The 19,113-nt window shown below is 29.7% G+C and overlaps 2 protein-coding genes across 3 annotated transcripts; both read right to left on the bottom strand.

Annotated features, from left to right (window-relative positions):
• Window positions 1-4,853: 4,853 nt before the first annotated feature.
• On the bottom strand, window positions 4,854-10,639 carry LOC124917240 (nuclear transport factor 2-like). Of its 2 annotated transcripts, XM_047457710.1 has the most exons (9): window positions 10,495-10,639; window positions 9,518-9,697; window positions 7,680-7,983; window positions 7,369-7,589; window positions 6,753-6,948; window positions 6,498-6,628; window positions 6,345-6,410; window positions 5,649-5,712; window positions 4,854-5,432 (listed from the first exon to the last, which is right to left on the bottom strand). In XM_047457710.1, the coding sequence occupies exons 2-9, from the start codon at window positions 9,695-9,697 to the stop codon at window positions 5,158-5,160; spliced, it is 1,437 nt and encodes a 478-aa protein (XP_047313666.1). In that variant the 5' UTR covers window positions 10,495-10,639; the 3' UTR covers window positions 4,854-5,157. The 2 variants fall into 2 exon arrangements, with proteins under 2 accessions (XP_047313666.1, XP_047313667.1); XM_047457711.1 differs by lacking the exons at window positions 6,345-6,410; window positions 10,495-10,639 and having other exon boundaries at window positions 9,518-9,707.
• A 5,236-nt stretch (window positions 10,640-15,875) lies between these two features.
• Window positions 15,876-17,179, bottom strand: LOC124917239 (transcription factor TCP13-like). Its single transcript, XM_047457709.1, has 2 exons — window positions 17,039-17,179; window positions 15,876-16,946 (listed from the first exon to the last, which is right to left on the bottom strand). The coding sequence occupies exon 2, from the start codon at window positions 16,921-16,923 to the stop codon at window positions 16,078-16,080; it is 846 nt and encodes a 281-aa protein (XP_047313665.1). The 5' UTR covers window positions 16,924-16,946; window positions 17,039-17,179; the 3' UTR covers window positions 15,876-16,077.
• Window positions 17,180-19,113: the final 1,934 nt, after the last annotated feature.

Consider the following 19,113-nt stretch of genomic DNA (forward strand, 5'->3'; position numbering starts at 1 on the left):
CCATACCTCTGGATGGGTTTTGGTTGCCTCCTTTCCCTGTCCCTTGCGAGTTGATAACTAGCTTCCGACTGAGCTGTAATTTCCTCGTCTTGTGCCACAACAGGTTCAACATCTGTACCAGTAAATTCCTCCTGATTATCAGCAACCATTTCAGTGTTTTGATCTGAAATCAATGGCTCCACCTGACCATGATCCCCTGCATTAATCTCCACTTGACCAGTCCCCTGCTCGCTTTTACCCAAGTCACCTTGATTAGATTGATTCTGAGAAAGACACACAAACTCTTCTTCATTGAATACAACGTCCCTGCTGTTTATGATTTTAAAACCACCAGACTGTTTTAACCACAGCCTATAACCTTTCACTCCTTGAGGATACCCAAGAAACACACACTTCACACTTCTTGGCTCTAACTTGCCTTCTTTTTGATGAGCGAAGGCTGTACATCCAAATGGTCTAAGATGAGACAAATTTGGAGGCTTACCAGTCCACATTTCTTCAGGAGTTTTGAACTCAATTGCTGTCGACGGACATCGATTCACCAAATATGCTGCTGTCATTACAGCTTCTCCCCAGAAAGACTTGGACAAACCTGCCCCGAAAAGCATGCATCGAGACTTATCTAACAAAGTCCGATTCATTCGCTCAGCAACTCCGTTTTGCTGGGGTGTGGATCGAACTGTTCTATGTCTTTGAACCCCTAGCTCACGACAATGACTATCAAACACTTCGTTGCAAAACTCTAACCCATTATCTGTTCTTAGAATCTTTAATTTTCTACCTGTCAGATTCTCAACCAAAATCTGCCATGTTTTGAACTTCTCAAAAGCATCACTTTTGTGTTTCAGAATATAAACCCATACTTTACGAGAATAATCATCTACGATTGACAAGAAGTACGAGTTACCTCCATGCGTCGATGTTTTCTCAGGACCCCATAAGTCTGAATGGACATACTCCAACACGCCCTTGGACTTGTGAACCCCGATCTTAAATTTTTGCCGATGCTGTTTGCCTAACACGCAATGCTCGCAAAAGCTTAGACCCTTGACTCTATCTGAGCCTAATATATTCTTGTCGCTGAGAATCTGCAAACCCTTCTCACTGATGTGACCGAGCCTCCGATGCCATATCGTGGCCTTCTTGTCTTCATCTGAAACTACAAGTGCAGACTGTCTCGACACAGTTTCACCAATCAGCTGATACAAACCTTCTTGCTTGATACCTTGCATCATTAACCTGTTTTCCTTCATTATCTTCATCTTCCCCGACACTATGTGATTTGTGTATCCTAAGTCATCAAGAATCCCGAGAGATACGAGGTTTCGTGACAGCTGAGGCACAAACCTGACTTGTTTCAGAACCCTTACAACACCATCGAACATTTTTATGCTGACATCTCCAATACCTTCTACTTGACATGCATTGCTATTTCCCATCAGCACCTTGCAACCACTCAGTTTCTGGAAATTAGAGATCCAATCTTTTCTGTACGTCATGTGGAAAGTACAACCGGAATCAAGAACCCAGTCCCTCCTAATATCTTTCATTGACGCCATTAAGACCTCTCCACTATCATAGCCATCACCATAATTAGCTGATTCTTTAGTCTCCACTTGCTTTTTCTTGTTATCTTTTAGCCAGCTATAACAGTGGTTTCGAAGATGACCAACCTTTCCACAATGATAGCATTTTCTTGTTTCCGTAGATTCTGATTGTGATGTTTTGCTTTTCTTGTCTTTCGATTTGTTATTGGTGCGAGGTTGCCCTTTGAAGAAGTTTTTCCCTTTGGCCATATAATTCTCACCATTCGAACTCGCTTTCTTTTCTGTCCTTAATTCCAACTCTCTCGACTTCAATGCCGAAATCACCTCTTCAAGAGTGATACTTGTTCGTCCATATTTGATCGCATTACGGACTTCTTTGTAGGATTCGGGAAGAGAGTTGAGGATGATTATTGCCTGGTTTTCATTGCTCATTGCTTCGTTCTCGCCTGAGTTTGCCAACTCGATATTGAGTTTCAAGAACTCATCAAGATTTTGAGTAAGAGTCTTTTCTTGCATCATCTTGTAACTGAACAACCTTTCCTTCAAGTAAATCTTGTTAATCAAAGATTTGGATTGGAACAGCTCGTCTAGGCGCCTCCACATCGATGCCGGAGTCTTCTCATTGTCTATCAACCGAATTACAGAATCTGAGAGATGGAAAATGATTGTACCAATCGCTGTCTCTGTCATCTCGATCTTTTGATCTTTATTCATCTCCATTGGCCACGAGACTGGTTCTTCTAGAGTTCGCAGAAGATGCTGCTGTGCCAAGAGAGCCCTGATTTTCCGCTGCCAAATGCGAAAATCTCCATTGCCATCAAACTTGTCAATGTCAGTCTTCATGCTTGAGATGGACTGCCACTGGAATTCCCAAGGTGTCGTTTTCTGTGTTGATCTCTTTCTTGTATAATATTGAACCTTGTCCACTTTGTCTCTTTCTGCGCCTGAGCCGGAATCTTCCTTATCCGTATCACTAGCCAGCATTAAAGACCTTTCCAAGATTCTTCAAGATTCTTCAAGATTGATTCTAATCTTGCCCAAACCGAGCTCTGATACCACTGTAGGGAATTTCCCTCCTAATCAATCAAAGAACTAAGAAATATAACAGCAAGAAACCAATAAAACAACACAAGATTTGATATCGGAGTTCGACCCAAAAAAGATGGTCTACGTCTCCGTCGAGCTCTGTTACGAACTCGATTCCACTATCACAATTCAACGTTTAAGTTACACCTCGTTCTTTACATATATCACTCACACCTCTAAAATCTCTTACATTCTTGTGTGAATTACTCATATATATATAAACAACTTGTCCTAACTAACTTAACAAACTTAACAAACTTAAGCCTTTGACACTCTAGTTAATTGGGCCTATTTAATTTGGGCCTGACCCATTAACTCAATTTCAACAATCAATTTTATTTATTTTTGTCATTTTACCCCTGAAGAAATTAAATATTTGGGTTCCTCTTCATGGATTTGGATTGTACTAATGGTCCAAAATGATTAGTTACAAATTGCATATATTTGTATTGAATACTTCATCTAAGAATAAATTCATCATCTTAATTTATAGGTTGATGATATGATCATCACAAGAGATTATAAGATACCTCACTAAGAGAATTAAAACATTCATAAAAACTAATGATATTCTAATACCTATGACTTCTAGGTAATCTTCTCTACTTTCTCAAAAAATATAATTAGAATTGGGTTATTAATGAGTGTATAATAAGTTACTTAAAAATTCAACAATATAATAAATGATTTACAAAATTCATACATAATGTTCAACATTTTGTGAAAACTCTGAAAAAGACTTATATATATGTTGATTATTTAAGAAACTCGTATCTACGGAATTCAAGTCAGAAAACTCTTTCATTTGGTACGTGGCATTCAAATTGCATCGAATATTTTAAATTATTTTCATACAAAAATAATAGAATAATTTATATATTATAATACAGAACAATAAGATCCTCAGTTCTCACAATTATTTTCTTTTTGTTATAAAAAAAATTATACAAACAAAATTCTTTGTCAATAAGTTATCAGAATGATAAATGAAGAATCGAGTAAGGGAATCCAAATATCTGAAAAAATACTAATGTGAGTCATCCTCACTCTGAAGCAAAGTTCATGAATGATTGAATTTTTAACTTTGATGAGATCTTTCAAAAAAGATGTTATGTTTTGCCTGAGTTTCTATACAAAATTGAATTTTCTTTTTTATTTGAAAAGGAGGTGTGGTCAAGATCATGAGCAATTTTTCCCACGAGTTTTACAAAGAGACTCATATTATAATGTTTTTCTTTTTAAGAACTCAATCTTCATTCTTTAATAAATTTACATCGTCTTTTATTTGAAACACATTTTTTATAAGAAGTGAGCAAGCGAAGAATGAGAGAATAGCTGATTTCCAACTTTGGATTTTATTTTTTTTCCTTTGATCAACAATGAAATCTCCTTCCTTTGCTTAATTTTTTGAAACCAAAATTTGGAGGCCAAGATATTGACCAAATTTTGATCCCTTTTCAATAATAATGGTATTGATTGCTGCTTTGATGCTTAGACTTTTGGTACAATTGATATCATCGACAAAAAGAGGTGATAACATGATAGGCCTTCTTTTGAAATAGCAATACCCATGATAAGTTTGTCATGTCCAGAGTCAAGGATTCTAGTAAGGAATTTCATTGTTAAGAAAAAAAGATAAGGGAATAGTGGATCCCATTGCCTTATACCACACCTTGGTTTAGAAGGTTTTGTTAGAACTCCATGAACCAAAATTTGTATGGATGTTATCCAGATACATTCATGAATAATATCTATCAAATGTATGTAAAATCCAAATTTTATCATTATATTTTCAAGAATGTTCCATTAACACAGATCAAAACCTTTTGTCAGATCAATTTTTGCAATGAAAAGTAATTTTGATGATTTCAAGCATTTAGTTTGAAAAGAAAATTCTTTTGAAAGAATAATATTATTCAAAATTCAGCTGCCTTTGAGAAAAGTTGTTTGGATTGGTGAAGATTTCATTTCAACTAGTTGAAAGAATAATTTTGGAATTGCATGACCAAAGTTAAACTACTTGTTTCCTCTTCAAAATAAAGATTCACAGGTTGGTCGAGAGAGTGATCAATAATAGGTTTGGTCCATTAAATGCTTCGAAATTTGCCGGTCTTTGTGGAGAAAAACATTAAGTCATTTCCAAAGTTAAGAAAGCTAAACTAGTGCAATATAATCGAACTTTTAATACAAGTTTGAGAAAATAAAATAAACTTCTTTCCTATATTGTTGACTCACAAACTTAAGAAACTGAATTGTGAGTTAAAACTACACATTCAAAAGGTATAAAATTGTGAAAAAAAAATCTGAAATATCATGCTAACAACAATTCCTAGCTAAAATAAAATTGATTTATGGCAATGCACCCAGCATGAAAATTGTGTAGAATACTTCATGCTTTTACAGGCTTTGCCATCATAAATTAGAGTGTTAACCTAGTAGAGAAATTAGTAGTAAAGAAAATAAGTGACAAAAACCAAAAAGGTAATTTTAACCATTAGAAATTATCTGACTACCCAAACAATATTCACCCAGAAACAGCAGCAGCAGCAGAAGCATTCCTATTCACCCCATTCTGTCCACCACCAGTTCCATTCGAGACTCGCTCAACTCGTTGATAAGCTTCTACGTTTCTTCCTGCAGGACCGCCCCTAGATCGACCCGAAAACTCTCCTTGGTTTCGAAAATCACCACGACCTCCATATCCCCTGCCTCCACCATAAGCACCACGACCTCTAAAACCATCGTTTCTAAATCCAGCTCTCCCAGAATTATTGTACTTTCCTCTTCCCCCGCTACTGACTGCGCAAAACAATTAAAAAAATCACCCATTAAGAATATTCTATGGGATTTTCTTTCTTGATTAGACAATTTTTTGCGAAAAGAATTTAAATTTTGTTGATAATGAAAAGGATTTACTAAATTTTTTTAATGAGAAGCTGAGCATATGCCAAGATCTCATTTTCAAACACAAAACTATACATCATAAGTTTCATTCGTTAAAATTTTAGGACTTGCCTCGTGTTGTGGTTTTCTTTTCCTCGACAACTGCTTGACGGTTCCCAATTGGCAGAGGCGATGCCTGTGACAAATGAAATTATGTTATTGAAGTTCATTAATATGAGGAAATCAAAGAAGAAAACAAAACAAAATGTCTCAATTCAAATAAGATCAATACAGAACAGTATGATGAAGGCATTCTTTATCGATGAACTCCCTTTATCCCCATTTTATATCATGTGTCTTTTGCAATACCCATTTATATGACAAAAATATCATTCATTCTTAATAAGTAAAAGTTCACATAAGGTAACTACAATACACATTGTCACAGGGACTCTGTTAAAATAAATCTCTACTTAAAAGCAATCAAGGAAAGACACCTTTTCTGTCAGAATACGCGTCAGAATTTGGATTCATTTACAAAATCATTTGGAGATTGAACTAAGTCTAAATATATTTTGTTGTTCTCATCTGAATCTAAAAAGATACACAAACATGAAGTGTTTCCAAATGGTTCCATTTGGAAACACTTTTTATTTCTCTTTCTATATCCAGATAATCCATAAACATAAATAAATTTATGTATTTTTTCTGACTTGTACAAATATATATATTCTGCTTCCAAATGGGGCAATAAATTACATCACAACAACAAAATAACCTGTTACATATAAATTTAAATACAAAATATGAAATGGATGATATGCTTACGTCGATTGCATTTTTCATAGAAACCATTGATTCAAATTCAACAAAGCCAAAGCAGAATCCTTGAAGCTGGACAAAGCATATATACAAAGATCTGAATAGGAATGGCAAGAAAATGCTTAAAAAAATTGAAGTTGACTACAAGCTAAAACAGACCTTGTTGCTTCTGACTTGAATACCATCATGCTTAATTAGACCAAACCTTTTGAACTCCTCCTCAAGCATGAAGAGAGTCGCATTTAGAGGTAAATTCCTTACGTATATGGAGTGCCCTTCAACTTCAACACCTAAGATATCAACAATATAATCATGATTTGTAAATAATTATAGATAATGATAATCATCTCCAGCAAAACAACAGTATTGACAAGTCAAATCTATGTTTTCATTCCATTGAATGATGATAGATACCTTCTTCTTGGACATTATTGCTGTTGCCAGCGTTGTCAATTGTGGGCACCGTCGCTTCTGGTACAGGAGAAGGTTTCGCGGGAGAAGGTTTTACAGGAGTAGGTGATTCCTTAGTAGTATTTGAAGGAACCGAATACACTTTATTTGTTGCAACACGAGCTGGGGTCACATTTTTAGTAACTCTCGATACCTTAACCTACATAAGGATAAGTCAAATCAAGGTTAGAAGCTGAAATCACATTTCACTATATTTCATGGAGCCTATTTGTAAAATAGTATTTGGTCACAATCTCATGACTATATTATATTACGGGATCCAGATTATATTGTGTTTTTTTTTGCTTCATTTAGTATACACACCCAAATTACAGTGTCATTTTTTGTTTCATTTAGTATGAAAATGTTTTTTTCTCGATTAGTTTTTTATCATGGTCAGATTATTTTCTAGATCATTGTATTTTTTTTTTTTGCAAACATAACAAATGTAGATTTTTCAGATCATGAGCAGCATGATTTTTCTTTATAACAAAACAGCTTAATTCAAACATTAACTATTCAACAAAACAAAACAAAACAAAAAGCCTTTAAAGGATACTACTATGTAGGTTTAACTCACAATTGATGCATATGACTTTTTCTCTTCTTGAGCTGCAGAGAGGTCTGAATCAATTGCTAAATCACTTTCATTCTGACTTAAATGTGTTTGAGGTTCCTCTTCAATAACAGATCCAGCATCATCATGATCAGAAGGATCATAAACCTCTGCCTCACTAATTCTATCATCATTCACAAGTCCATCAGGTTCTACACCTGGATGGTCTTCCACAGGAATGGGGTCTAACAAAATTAAAGAATAAAAGGAAAAAGAATTAAAACAGATGGAAAAGAAGTTTAATTATGCGTGAAGGGAAAAGGAAATGAAAGAACCTTGATTTGGGGTCAAAGGAACTTTGATAGCATTGTCATCCATACTGCTAACAGGCATAGGATAAGTTTCGATCTGTTCATCATCCTCAACATACCTAAAGATATCATTAAGAACAAAATAGCCTTTCTCCTGTGGAGCGAGGAAGAAACTCTGGGCAAATTTCCTACTAACATTATCCTTTCCCGTCAAGGAACCTGTAACCTGAACAAACACACCATTGTTGTAGGAATCTTGAGCATCAGCATTGTTTATCTCTGCCCTATAGTTGTTACAGTTCAAGGAAATGATCTTCTCATTAATGGCCTGTCCATGGAAAAAGAAAAGGTAAGAATGTATTCATAAGATAATTATGAGCTTAAGTCAGATATTTTGTATTTTAGTAGATCACAACAGATTCAGATAAAAAAATTCCATGGCAAGATGTTTATTGATTTTTGTGGAGCAACAGACTCATGCTACTCCTACTTCCTTTAACAGGTATTTTTGTTTTGGCTAAAATTTTAACAGGTAATTAAGGATAAGGGGAATTTAAATCTTCAGTCAAGTCAAAACCACTGAAAAGAAATACAAATAAAAAAAGCAACAAAGAAAAGGAGAAATAGGGAACAAGAAGAACAGATATTTGTAATCTCTTTGACCCATTTTATACAAGAGATACCCTCTCGTTTGTATCCCAATTTTATAAAAGAATTTTATTCATATAACATTTTTCCAAACAAATCATATTACTTTTTTCAAATAACCTTATAACCTCCAAACTTACCTTTTCAATACAAAGTTGAAGGTCTTTTGGTACACTAATATTTTTACCCACTTCAATTAGTCCTTGTCATAGGTTTATTTGGATTAATTTAATCCAAATAACCCTTTAGTTCATCATTAATCAAATTATTCAAATCGTCAACCAAATTACACTAACTTTATTTTTTATAACATTTTAAATATTAAATTAAAAAGGATATTTAGCCATTAAACCCAAATAATCCACTCTTTCATCAATCACGTTTTTTTTTTAAAATCGGTTTATATAATAAATAAAAAAAGTAATCAAACTCTTAATCAGTAGGCAAAACGAAAAGGAAAAAAAATTATAAATAGCCCACTTGTTGATTCTATAACATGCTTTGCAATATGTTCCAACTCCAATCATCCTACATCTTTCATTTAGTTTACACTAATTTGACCTTACAAACAGTCCTAGATACAAAGGAAGTTAGGCTCGGATAGTTATCGGCCTCCAACAAAGAGGCAGAGTCACAACAGAAACATTATGCATCACCCACATCAATCCATCTGATCAAATGTTGATTCTAAGGCCACACAAAGCAACATGCATGGAATTGATGTATCACTAGTGGGAAAATGTGTGTACCTTCAAATGGTTTCTATTTAGTTAGCCAAAGCTAAAATGAAATAAATAGTCGTGTGGAGAAAGTACCATTGATCTAAATAGTTTCTACCCAGCTTTACGTTGTTAATATTAACTAAAAAGCATACATAGCAACGATTAAGGAAATGGAGAGAGTTCTTTTGAGTGATGTGCCCTGTTCTTAAAAAAAATCAAAAGATTTTTAAAAGTTCGAGGGAAAAAATGCAACGAATTTGAGCTTGAGGTGCAAATCAAAATCGGAATAAAGTTCTAGAAAAATAAATAAATTAAAAGAAGAGCAGAAAAGCCTACAGACAAAATATAGATTTTGTATCATCCTTTCATAAGTAACACTTGTACATAAAGGTAGTTTGCATGATGAACAAAGGACAAACTCAAAGTGGTGTAAAACAATACTCAGCCTAACATGCACGGTCAAAAAATAAACCAGACATAAAATCAACTCACTTGAAGGTTTGTTACTGTAGTCATCACACCATTTACATCTGGCCTACTCAAAATACTCGCCTCTTGATAAAAATTAAAAACAAGTTCCGGAGATTGGTGAAGAATATGATAGTACTGATCGACAAAGGCATTTCCAACGACTTGGGCACTCGGAAGAGCAGCAGCAGCTTGTGTTGCCATCTGTTTAAAAGACAATATTCAAGCACCCAAAAAATAACCTCAACTATACCATAGACTAAACTAAAGGAGCAGAATAAGAAACATGTTAGAAGTATAGCTTATAGTGATCAGCAAATTTGTCATTGTCAGCAGTGTCTAGAAAGCCAAGAGAACTTCTTCTTAAACAACCATATGGAAATTAGACAAAGACAGCTTATATTTAAAAGATGAAATATTTATATAAAATAAGCACATTTTTGTTGTGCATACAGAAAAGAGTAATAAACATTTACTTCCTATAGAAACTACAACTTCCATTTGATTTCTCTGTTCAAAACATGATATTGGTAACATTATCTTCATATGAACTAAACCCTAAACAAAAGGTAAAGAATTCATTACAAATTACAACAAACCACTAAAATCAAATATAGAAAACCCTGAAATCAAAAAACAGATATATCTCAAAGTGACTCATCAGTTGCAATATTAGCTAGCTTTCAACTGATGAAACAAAGGTTAACTAACATGGGTATATGTCTTTCAACTCATCTACCATTCTCAAAGATTGCAGATTTTAAACATGGGTGTAATAGGTCTTTCAGGATAAACATCCATCAATAATCACAAAGGAATTATCTGTTCCATCACAATTCACATGTATATATACATGAAGCACAAACCAAGGTTCGGATTGCGAATCAATCAATCAATGTAGAAGGAAGGAAAAAGAAGAGACTAACAATGGCCGAAACTAACAATGGTTGATCAATATAGCGAAAAGAAGAGCCGATACGATAAGAAGAAAAAAAGGGTACCTGTGATCAAGTGATTGCAGGGTTCTACAGAAGAAACAAATGGGTATATGTATAAAGAAAGAATGCGATCTGTGATCTTCACAAAATCGCAACAATGGACAGGGCAGAGCACCAGAGAGAGCGAGAAGAAGAGAACACAAAGCTCAGTACCGCAAAAGGTGACTCCTTTTTATTTCTTTTTTGCTTATAAAATCAATATTATGAAGACTCGGCAACTAAACGGGTTCACGAACTTTAAGGGGTAAAACTCGAATCTTTACTGAACTAGCTAAGATTAAGGCTGTGATTTGAAATTCAATTTTAATTAGGGTTCTAATTAATTTGTTATATTGTGTATTACCATGATAAATATTTAATTTTATTTAAATTATTATTTTCTTAATTAAGGAGAACTAACCCAACAACTGCAATAGTCCGCTCCAACTCAAAAAGTGTTCGATTTCTCTCCAACTCAAAACGTTTTAGATCAAATCGAAATTGAACTCGTGATCTATTTAATTAGATTATTTATTTTGTATAGAATAAACAAACGGTTAAAACTAACTTTTAAAATTTGACAATTTGATGATTATGAAATAATTTAAATTATTAAATTAATTAAAATATTATATTATATTTTAAATTAGGATTATATTATTTATGATTTTAAAATTTTACTAATTTATAAATAATTTTAATTTTACGTTATTATATAAAGAAAATAAAATTTTATATTTATATATTTTAAAAGAAAATTTTTATTTATTCAAGTAAAATATATAATTAATTTTATACCTATAATATATTTTAATTAATTAAATATATATAAATTAATAATATATAATTAATATTTTTTTAAATAAAGTCTTACTATTTTATATTTTAGATAGGTAAAGTCTGAAATTTAAATATTTATAATGGATTAATTTTTATATAAACTCTTAAATTTATGAACTGTTTTAAAAAAATATATATTTTAACTGTTTTGATTTAAAATAAAATAATATTTTTTTGTTAAAATTTAAAAAAAAATAATAATAATTTAATCACATCACAAATTTTGAATTAGTTTGAAAATTTTAACAAATTAATTAGGTCTATCATAAATATTTTTATAAATAAATATTATTTTTATAAATTTGATAAGCAAAATTTATTTTTCATTTAAATAAATAAAAAATGGATAATTTAAATGTTATTCTTAATGCAAATGAAATATACTTTTAAATAAGGGATAAAATAGGAAAATTAGGTAAAAAGATATATATATATATATATATATATATATATATATATATATATATATATATATATATATATGAATGAATTTCTCTCTAAAAATTCATCATTTTCGTTTGAAAAATTTAGGGGTCATTTGATACGATGAATTTCTCGTAAAAGTTATTTAAATATTTTTTATAAAATTAAATATTTTTTTAATATTTTTTATTAATTAAACTAATTAATTTATTAAATAAAATATTAAAATATTTTTTATTTTATTTTATTAAATATTAATACCCTTAAATATTTCTCTCAATAATTCAGCAATTTATAGTATAAAATTAAACAAGATTATTTAAATAATTCAGTTTTATAGTATAAAATCAAATAAGATTATTTTATTAAATAACTCAATAGATTATTTAAATAAGTTAATTCGAACCAATATTAGATTATTGATAATATTTTTTTTAAAATAATATTGTTTGTGAGAAGTATAATATTTTCATATTTGTAAAATGTTATTGAATTTTTTTTTTATATTTTACATATTATTTGATATTTCAATTGATGAGAAAATAATTGGTTGATGCAAGCTTAAAATATTTAAATAAATGAATTGAATTAAAATAACTCACACCAAACAAGTTATAACTATAATCCATAATATGTGGATAAATAAATTATTTGGATTAAATAATAAAATACCTTTCATAATTTTATATATATTCTAAATAAAAAGAAGAGTTAGTTTAATATTTTAACAATAAATTACTTCATAATTACTATTAAAATAACATCAAATTACTATTTAAAATTAGTAATAGTCTCATTCATAACTAGTGGTTATGGATAAGATCTCTGATTTCATCCTATCCTATGATTGTTTTATGATTGCCTTTTTTTTATTTTTTTTTTTTATTTTGTAGACATTTTTGTTAGAGAGTCACTATCTCACCTATAGTACTAGCTAGTTTTTTCTTTCTCTTTTTTTTTAAGATTTTTTTATTTATTTAGTTTCATCTCAAATAAATGTGAAACCTTATTAAAAAGCTCAAAACAACCTATAATCATTATCGAGTAATACAAAATAATAAACATCATATCCAACAAAAAAAAAAAATAACAAGGAATTATGTCATATCCAACTAAAAAATAACAAGGAATTATGCATTAATATTTTGTTTAATAGTTTCAGTTCTTTTTATCATAATTAACTTCGCTACAAATTTTATATGTTTCTCTTTCAGTATATGATTTTTTTTTATTTAAACCTCAACTTGTGTTTTTGGAGCGTTCAGATTGAATGTAATAATCAAATTACTCAGAGTAACAAACTTAATTTCATCAATCTTTGCAAGTTCCTCGATAATTTGAGTTTTTAATTAATTGAATTATTTTAATATATATCTTTTTAATTTAAAATTAAAATTTTATAAAAATAAATTAAATGATTAAATAAAAATTTTGATAGGAAGAAATTAAATAAAAACCCAAAAAGTGGGTCTCATCTTTTGCCTTATTGTGTTGTCTTTTAGTTTCCTTAATAGTTAGTATTGGTTGTCTTATACCTTCTCTTAGGGCTGGTTTGAGTAATTGAGTTTTCTTTGATTTTTTTTGTATTTTTCTCCAAAAACTCATGTTTGATGAATTTAAAAGAAAAATCAGTTTAAAAATTTAATCAAAATATTCCAATCAAATATGCCTAATTAATATTAACTTTTATTAATATAAAATAAAATATTTAAGTAAAGAATAATTTTTATATTTAAATTGATAAAATGATTGATGAGATATCTATATATATCTAATAACGCTTAATTTAAAATGTTGGAGGTGTAATTTCTCTTTCCTAATAATTATTTATCTTAATTATTTTCTCTCTCCAAATAATTATATATATATATATATATATAAATTTCTTTTCTAATATATATATATATATATTTCTCTCCCTTAATTTAATTATTTAGTATTTTTTACTCTCTCTTACCATATAAATATTTATATTTTTTTCGCATTAATAATATAAAATATTTTTTTATCAATAATTTTATATTAAAATATATAATATTACATAACATATTTATTTTTATATTTAATAATAACAATATATATATATAGAGTAATGATAGGGAACGCGAATATGGGGCCGCGAATGTCCGCAAAAATAGAATATTCCTTTAAATACCGAATATTATTTCTCCTTTTACTAATTATTTTTTTCTACTTCTACCGATTAATTTATCCTATTATCACGATTAATTATTTCACTAATTTTTTTTATATTTATTATCTCTCATTTAACTGGTAAAATAACACCTTACAACTTCTATTTATTAATTAATTTCTTTTTCACTAAACTCTAATCTCTAAATTTTTAATTTTAAACCATAAATTTTAAACCCTAAATCATAAACCCTAATTAATATCATTATTTAGTTGAATTATGAATTTATCTCTTTTATTTTTTATATTTTTATGACTTTTCAATTTCTTTATTTATCAAATATTTTTTAATGACTTATTAATATTTTTTTTAGTTTTATTATTTATAAATGTTTATCTAATATTTTTATTCTCACGCTAATTATTAATAAATTTTTAGGATTTAGAGTTTAGGGTTTACAGTTTAGGGGTTTAAATAAATTAATTAGTGAGATAAATTAATTGATTATTAAGAGAGAAAAAAATATAAATTAATTAATTCGTAGAAGGGAGAAATTAATTAATATAAGGAAAGAGAATATTCCGTTTTTAAATAGAATATTCTATTTTCGCGGACATTCGCGGTCCCAAATTCGGCGTTCCCTATCATTACTCATTATATATATTTGTTATTAAAAATAAAAATATTATATCACTCTATATACATTAAAAATGTGCATAATGAACAAATTCACATAAATAACAGAATTATAAAACTATTATTTTAACTATTTCTGATGTTTGTTTTGAGATGTTTATGAAGTCAATTAAAAACCTGTTTCCCTTTCTTAAGACATTTCATAAATCTATGGGGTCCTATATTCTTTTTTGTTTTATTTTTAATAAAAAAATTATGTTAGGTTGCTATGTTTATATTATTCTCAATTTTATAATATTAATTGATTAGAATTTAATATATATATATATATATATATATATTAATTTGATTTTTTTTCATTGATCTATATTTCTAAAAAATTATAGTTGGAATAATCAAAATTATTTCAGTTTAACTATGAAAACATTCTCATAAATTAATAAAAACAACTTAATGAAAGGACAACAAAACATAATTGCATAACAATATAATACACTTGAGCATTTTCCCCTCCCCTTGGTATGGGATACAAAAACAAATTTTGAATCTTCTTGGATTTGGAAAATCATTGTAGAACTTTTAATTGCCATTGACAACTTAATAATGGACAAATTAACAATTTCTTTCTGGTATATATGATCCATTAATGGTTAAAAAAATGATTCCACCTATGGGTTATGTTCTTCTTCTAATTAATATAATTATACATCTATCAATAATATTGCTTAATAAAATAACTATACATATAATTCATTATTTATATAAAACTATTGGTGGTTCACCTGTGTAATAAGGTCTGAAGATTAATTTCTTTCTGGTATCATCATTAATGAGCTTATATTTAAAAGCATAAAAATAAAACAAAATGTATAATCATTTTAATGTCATAGAGATAGATCTACACATATCAAATAACACTAATTATATATTTCTTTTAAAAGCACTATTTTATAACCAAATCTATCTCTTTATTCTCCCAATGAATCATTTGGTGTATATTTAGTTGCATGAATTGAGAATGAGTGAGTAATGAGTATGTCCTATATTTTATGCACAATTTTCTTTTAAAGTGTTAAAAATTATATTAATAACTAAAATAATATGAAACTCATACTATCTCATTGAAAATATACAAAAAAAAAAAAAAAAAAAAAAAATGTGTTAACGCGAAAAAAGTGAGAAAATAAAATAAAATAAAGATTAGAAAAACATAAAAAAAAAACCTCCAAACTTTCAAACTAGGTCTAAATCTTCAACAAATCAAACTCATACACAGGGAAATAATTTCAAAAGGATTTCGAGATAAAGTCATAAAGTCGATATTGAACCAACATTTCATGCCATAACATTCCTAATATTTTGTAGATCAAGCCTCATTATATTTATAGAATGACAAATATAAAGCTTTTATATATATATAGTACATTTAATTGTATATAATCAATATTAAGCACACTTACTTCAATGCATCTATGTATAAACACATATTCCAAGGCACACACAAATGAAAGCATATATATATAAGCACACTTACTAATTCAAGAATCAGTACTGCTTGTGCTTCCATGGCTGATCTATTGCATTTGTGGGCGAAGATTGAACATTGAAGAAAGTGGATTCATCGAAGAGAGGCTCGTCACAACTTGAAGATTGTTCTGAATCATCTGTTTGTGTTTTCTATTTTCATTCTCTGGCCGAGGTCCAATGGTGGAAGAATATTGGTTCTGAGCCAATACCTGTTGGCCAGCATAGGCGGCGCCTTCTGCTTGCGAAACAACTCCATGTCTCACAAATGGGAAGAACTCCCAATTCAAATAAGGATTGCTTGGAATTATGACATTGTTTGGAAAGATAGGAATGGCGAAATTGATGTTATTAGTGTAATTTTCATTAACACCTCCTCCTTGTTGGTTTAGAATTGTGTACTCATTCTTTTCGCTCGACATGTGACTATCTTGTTCAAGATTTGGTCTCTTAGATGTGTCTTGATTTGTGTGTGTTTGGTTCAAATCGAATGAGGAATGATAAGATGGAGGATGATATACATTCAACTCATGAGAAATCGAGTTCGAAGAAAAAGGTGGGAAATGAAGTGGTGGAAGATTGTCGATTTCGTGTTTAGTTTCTTCAAGCAACCAATCTATAACTTTGCTAGGCTGATTAAGGTTTAGCCTCTCTTGAAGATTGTATAATTGAAGAGCTGTGGGCACAGATAACCTAATTCTCCTATCTCTTAAACCTCTTATTGTACTTACCTTGCTATGTCTATCTTTTGATCCAGATAAGGGTGAAGCATGAACAATCCTTGGATTCCTACAAGAAGACCATCGTCTTGAACTCGATGAACGTTTGTTGGATTGACCATTCATTTGATCTTCAAGTTTCGGATGAAGACCATTTTCTTTTGAAGACATATTCATCTCTTCAAAAGTGAATTGTAGAGCTGTGGAAACAACAAAATAATTCTTTCTAAAGCATAGAGAAACATGTTTCAACTATTACATATTTGTGAATTTCAAGAACATATGAACTCACCAATAAGTGGGCAATTAGAAGATGTGATATGAAGCCTTCAAAGTCCCTTTTAGTTCATTCTTGGTGAACTTCTTTAGATCATACCGACATCTTTTACTATCAAAACCTTATTCATTTCCTCGAACTACCATGTTGAGTTAGTTCCGATAATGGAAAAGATGCAAGAATTTGTCTCTCATAATGTCTCATATAGAAACACAATTCAAGAAGAAGATAAGGTGTGGTATCAGCCACGTGTCAATTTTATGTGATATTTTTCACAATTTCATATTATTTAGAGCACTTATAGTTTGCACATGATCATAGTACTATAGAGTGAAAATATGGAGTTCTTTGGTCATATCATATATAAATTCTCAACTTTAGTTTACATTTACAGAAGTTTGACTTAAAATTATTGGTGTGGGACCAATCACCAACTCATCAAACAATTAGAAAATTGCAACAAATTACTCAAAGATGAATACTAATGACTATTTATGGGATCAAATTATGTTTTCATACAATTTAATTACTATATGTTTAATAGAACTGTCAATGTGATTACAATCACAAAAATAAATATATGATCTTTATTTTTTTTTGGTACCTAAGAAGTCCATAACACTAAAGAAAAAGTACCAAAATAAATAACAATGGAATTAATTTTTTTTTAAAAAAGATACCAACTAATAAGACATGACTTAGTGTCGACTCCTTTTCGTTAGATCAGGAATAAACTTATGCCGATTTGAACCCTTAATTGAGATTTTCATAAGATTATCTGAAAATAACTCTAAATAAATTTATAGACGTGGTTGAGTATCTTTAAAAAGTAGTCAATTTATTTTAAACAAAGTTAAAAACATTATATTTCAATATCAATTTAAGAAAAATATACATTTTCACACTTCCATAATATATATATATATATATATATATATTATTATTTGAATTTAGAAAACTAACATGATCTTATGATCATGATCCATGATCATCACTGTAACTTAAAAAGTTCTTAACAAAAATCGAACTCTTATCCTTATTGAAAAAAATATTTGAATATAATATTTTCCAAAACATAAATAGCACACCGAAACAAATAAAAACATCATTATGTTAGTTTTTTAGATAAATCACATTATCATAATCACCATTTGATTAAACTAGATTCAAACGCGATTTAGTGGCATAACCCTTTTCAATCTCATTAATAAGAGGCAAATTAATCTATTTATAATATTTTTTTACGAAATCTCACTTATCTAATTACATCGTGTCTTCTCCGCAAATATTTCAAATTAATCTCTATTAGATAAGTACAATATAGAAAGAATGTATAGGGTTAGTTGATTTATCTCATGAATAGTATATGGTACATATAATCGAGTATAGCATTATAAGATATATGTTTAATATATATTTTTTCCAAAGTAGATATATAAACCGACAAAAAAAGGTAAAAAGGAAGGTGTGATAATAGGTAATTAAAGTATCGATCTGATAATGATCAGAGATGTATATGTAGGGAGGACAGCTGCATGTTCATAGATGAGGGACCAAACAAACAGGTCCTTAAAAGCTTCATTTATCTCCTGCAATGGTCCTCAGATCAGGACCACTTGTTGTCAGTAGGATTTGCATGGCTTCATCATCATCGTCCAACTTCAACTTTCAGTCTTCGATCTCTACTGTTTTACCCACGCAACCAAACAAAACCTAACATGTTAACGGTAAAAATTAACAAACCCCCCAAAAAAGAAGTATTTTTTGAGCAAATTACAACCATGATTATCATAAGAATCGATAAGAAGAACATCATGATAGAAGCATCACAATCAAACCTCAAAAAGACTAAACAAATTGACATTACATTTACTCATAAGTGAAGATCGGATGATTGATCACATAATTCACATATTAGAGGCAATACTAGAAACTGAGTTTGAAAAATGTCCCAATAAAGAAGTAACTAGGGCATGACAGATTCGGATGATACAAACCAAAGAACTCAACATTGATTATGACTTTCAATTTGGATGCTTATGAGAATCATGTTCACAGTCAAATTTAGCGAATTGAAAGTGTAGTGAATA

The sequence above is a fragment of the Impatiens glandulifera genome, unplaced genomic scaffold (assembly GCF_907164915.1).
Source record: "Impatiens glandulifera unplaced genomic scaffold, dImpGla2.1, whole genome shotgun sequence".
Taxonomy (NCBI): domain Eukaryota; kingdom Viridiplantae; phylum Streptophyta; class Magnoliopsida; order Ericales; family Balsaminaceae; genus Impatiens; species Impatiens glandulifera.

Bases quoted from the DNA above. Each gene is read 5' to 3' on its own strand.
- LOC124917240 (XM_047457710.1), bottom strand. From the start codon at position 9,697: ATGGCAACACAAGCTGCTGCTGCTCTTCCGAGTGCCCAAGTCGTTGGA. The intron at 6,411-6,497 runs GTCTGTTTTAGC...TGCTTTGTCCAG, and splicing joins TTCAAGTCAGAAGCAACAAG to CTTCAAGGATTCTGCTTTGG. The intron at 5,433-5,648 runs GCAAGTCCTAAA...TGTTTTGCGCAG, and splicing joins AAAGAAAACCACAACACGAG to TCAGTAGCGGGGGAAGAGGA.
- LOC124917239 (XM_047457709.1), bottom strand. From the start codon at position 16,923: ATGAATATGTCTTCAAAAGAAAATGGTCTTCATCCGAAACTTGAAGAT.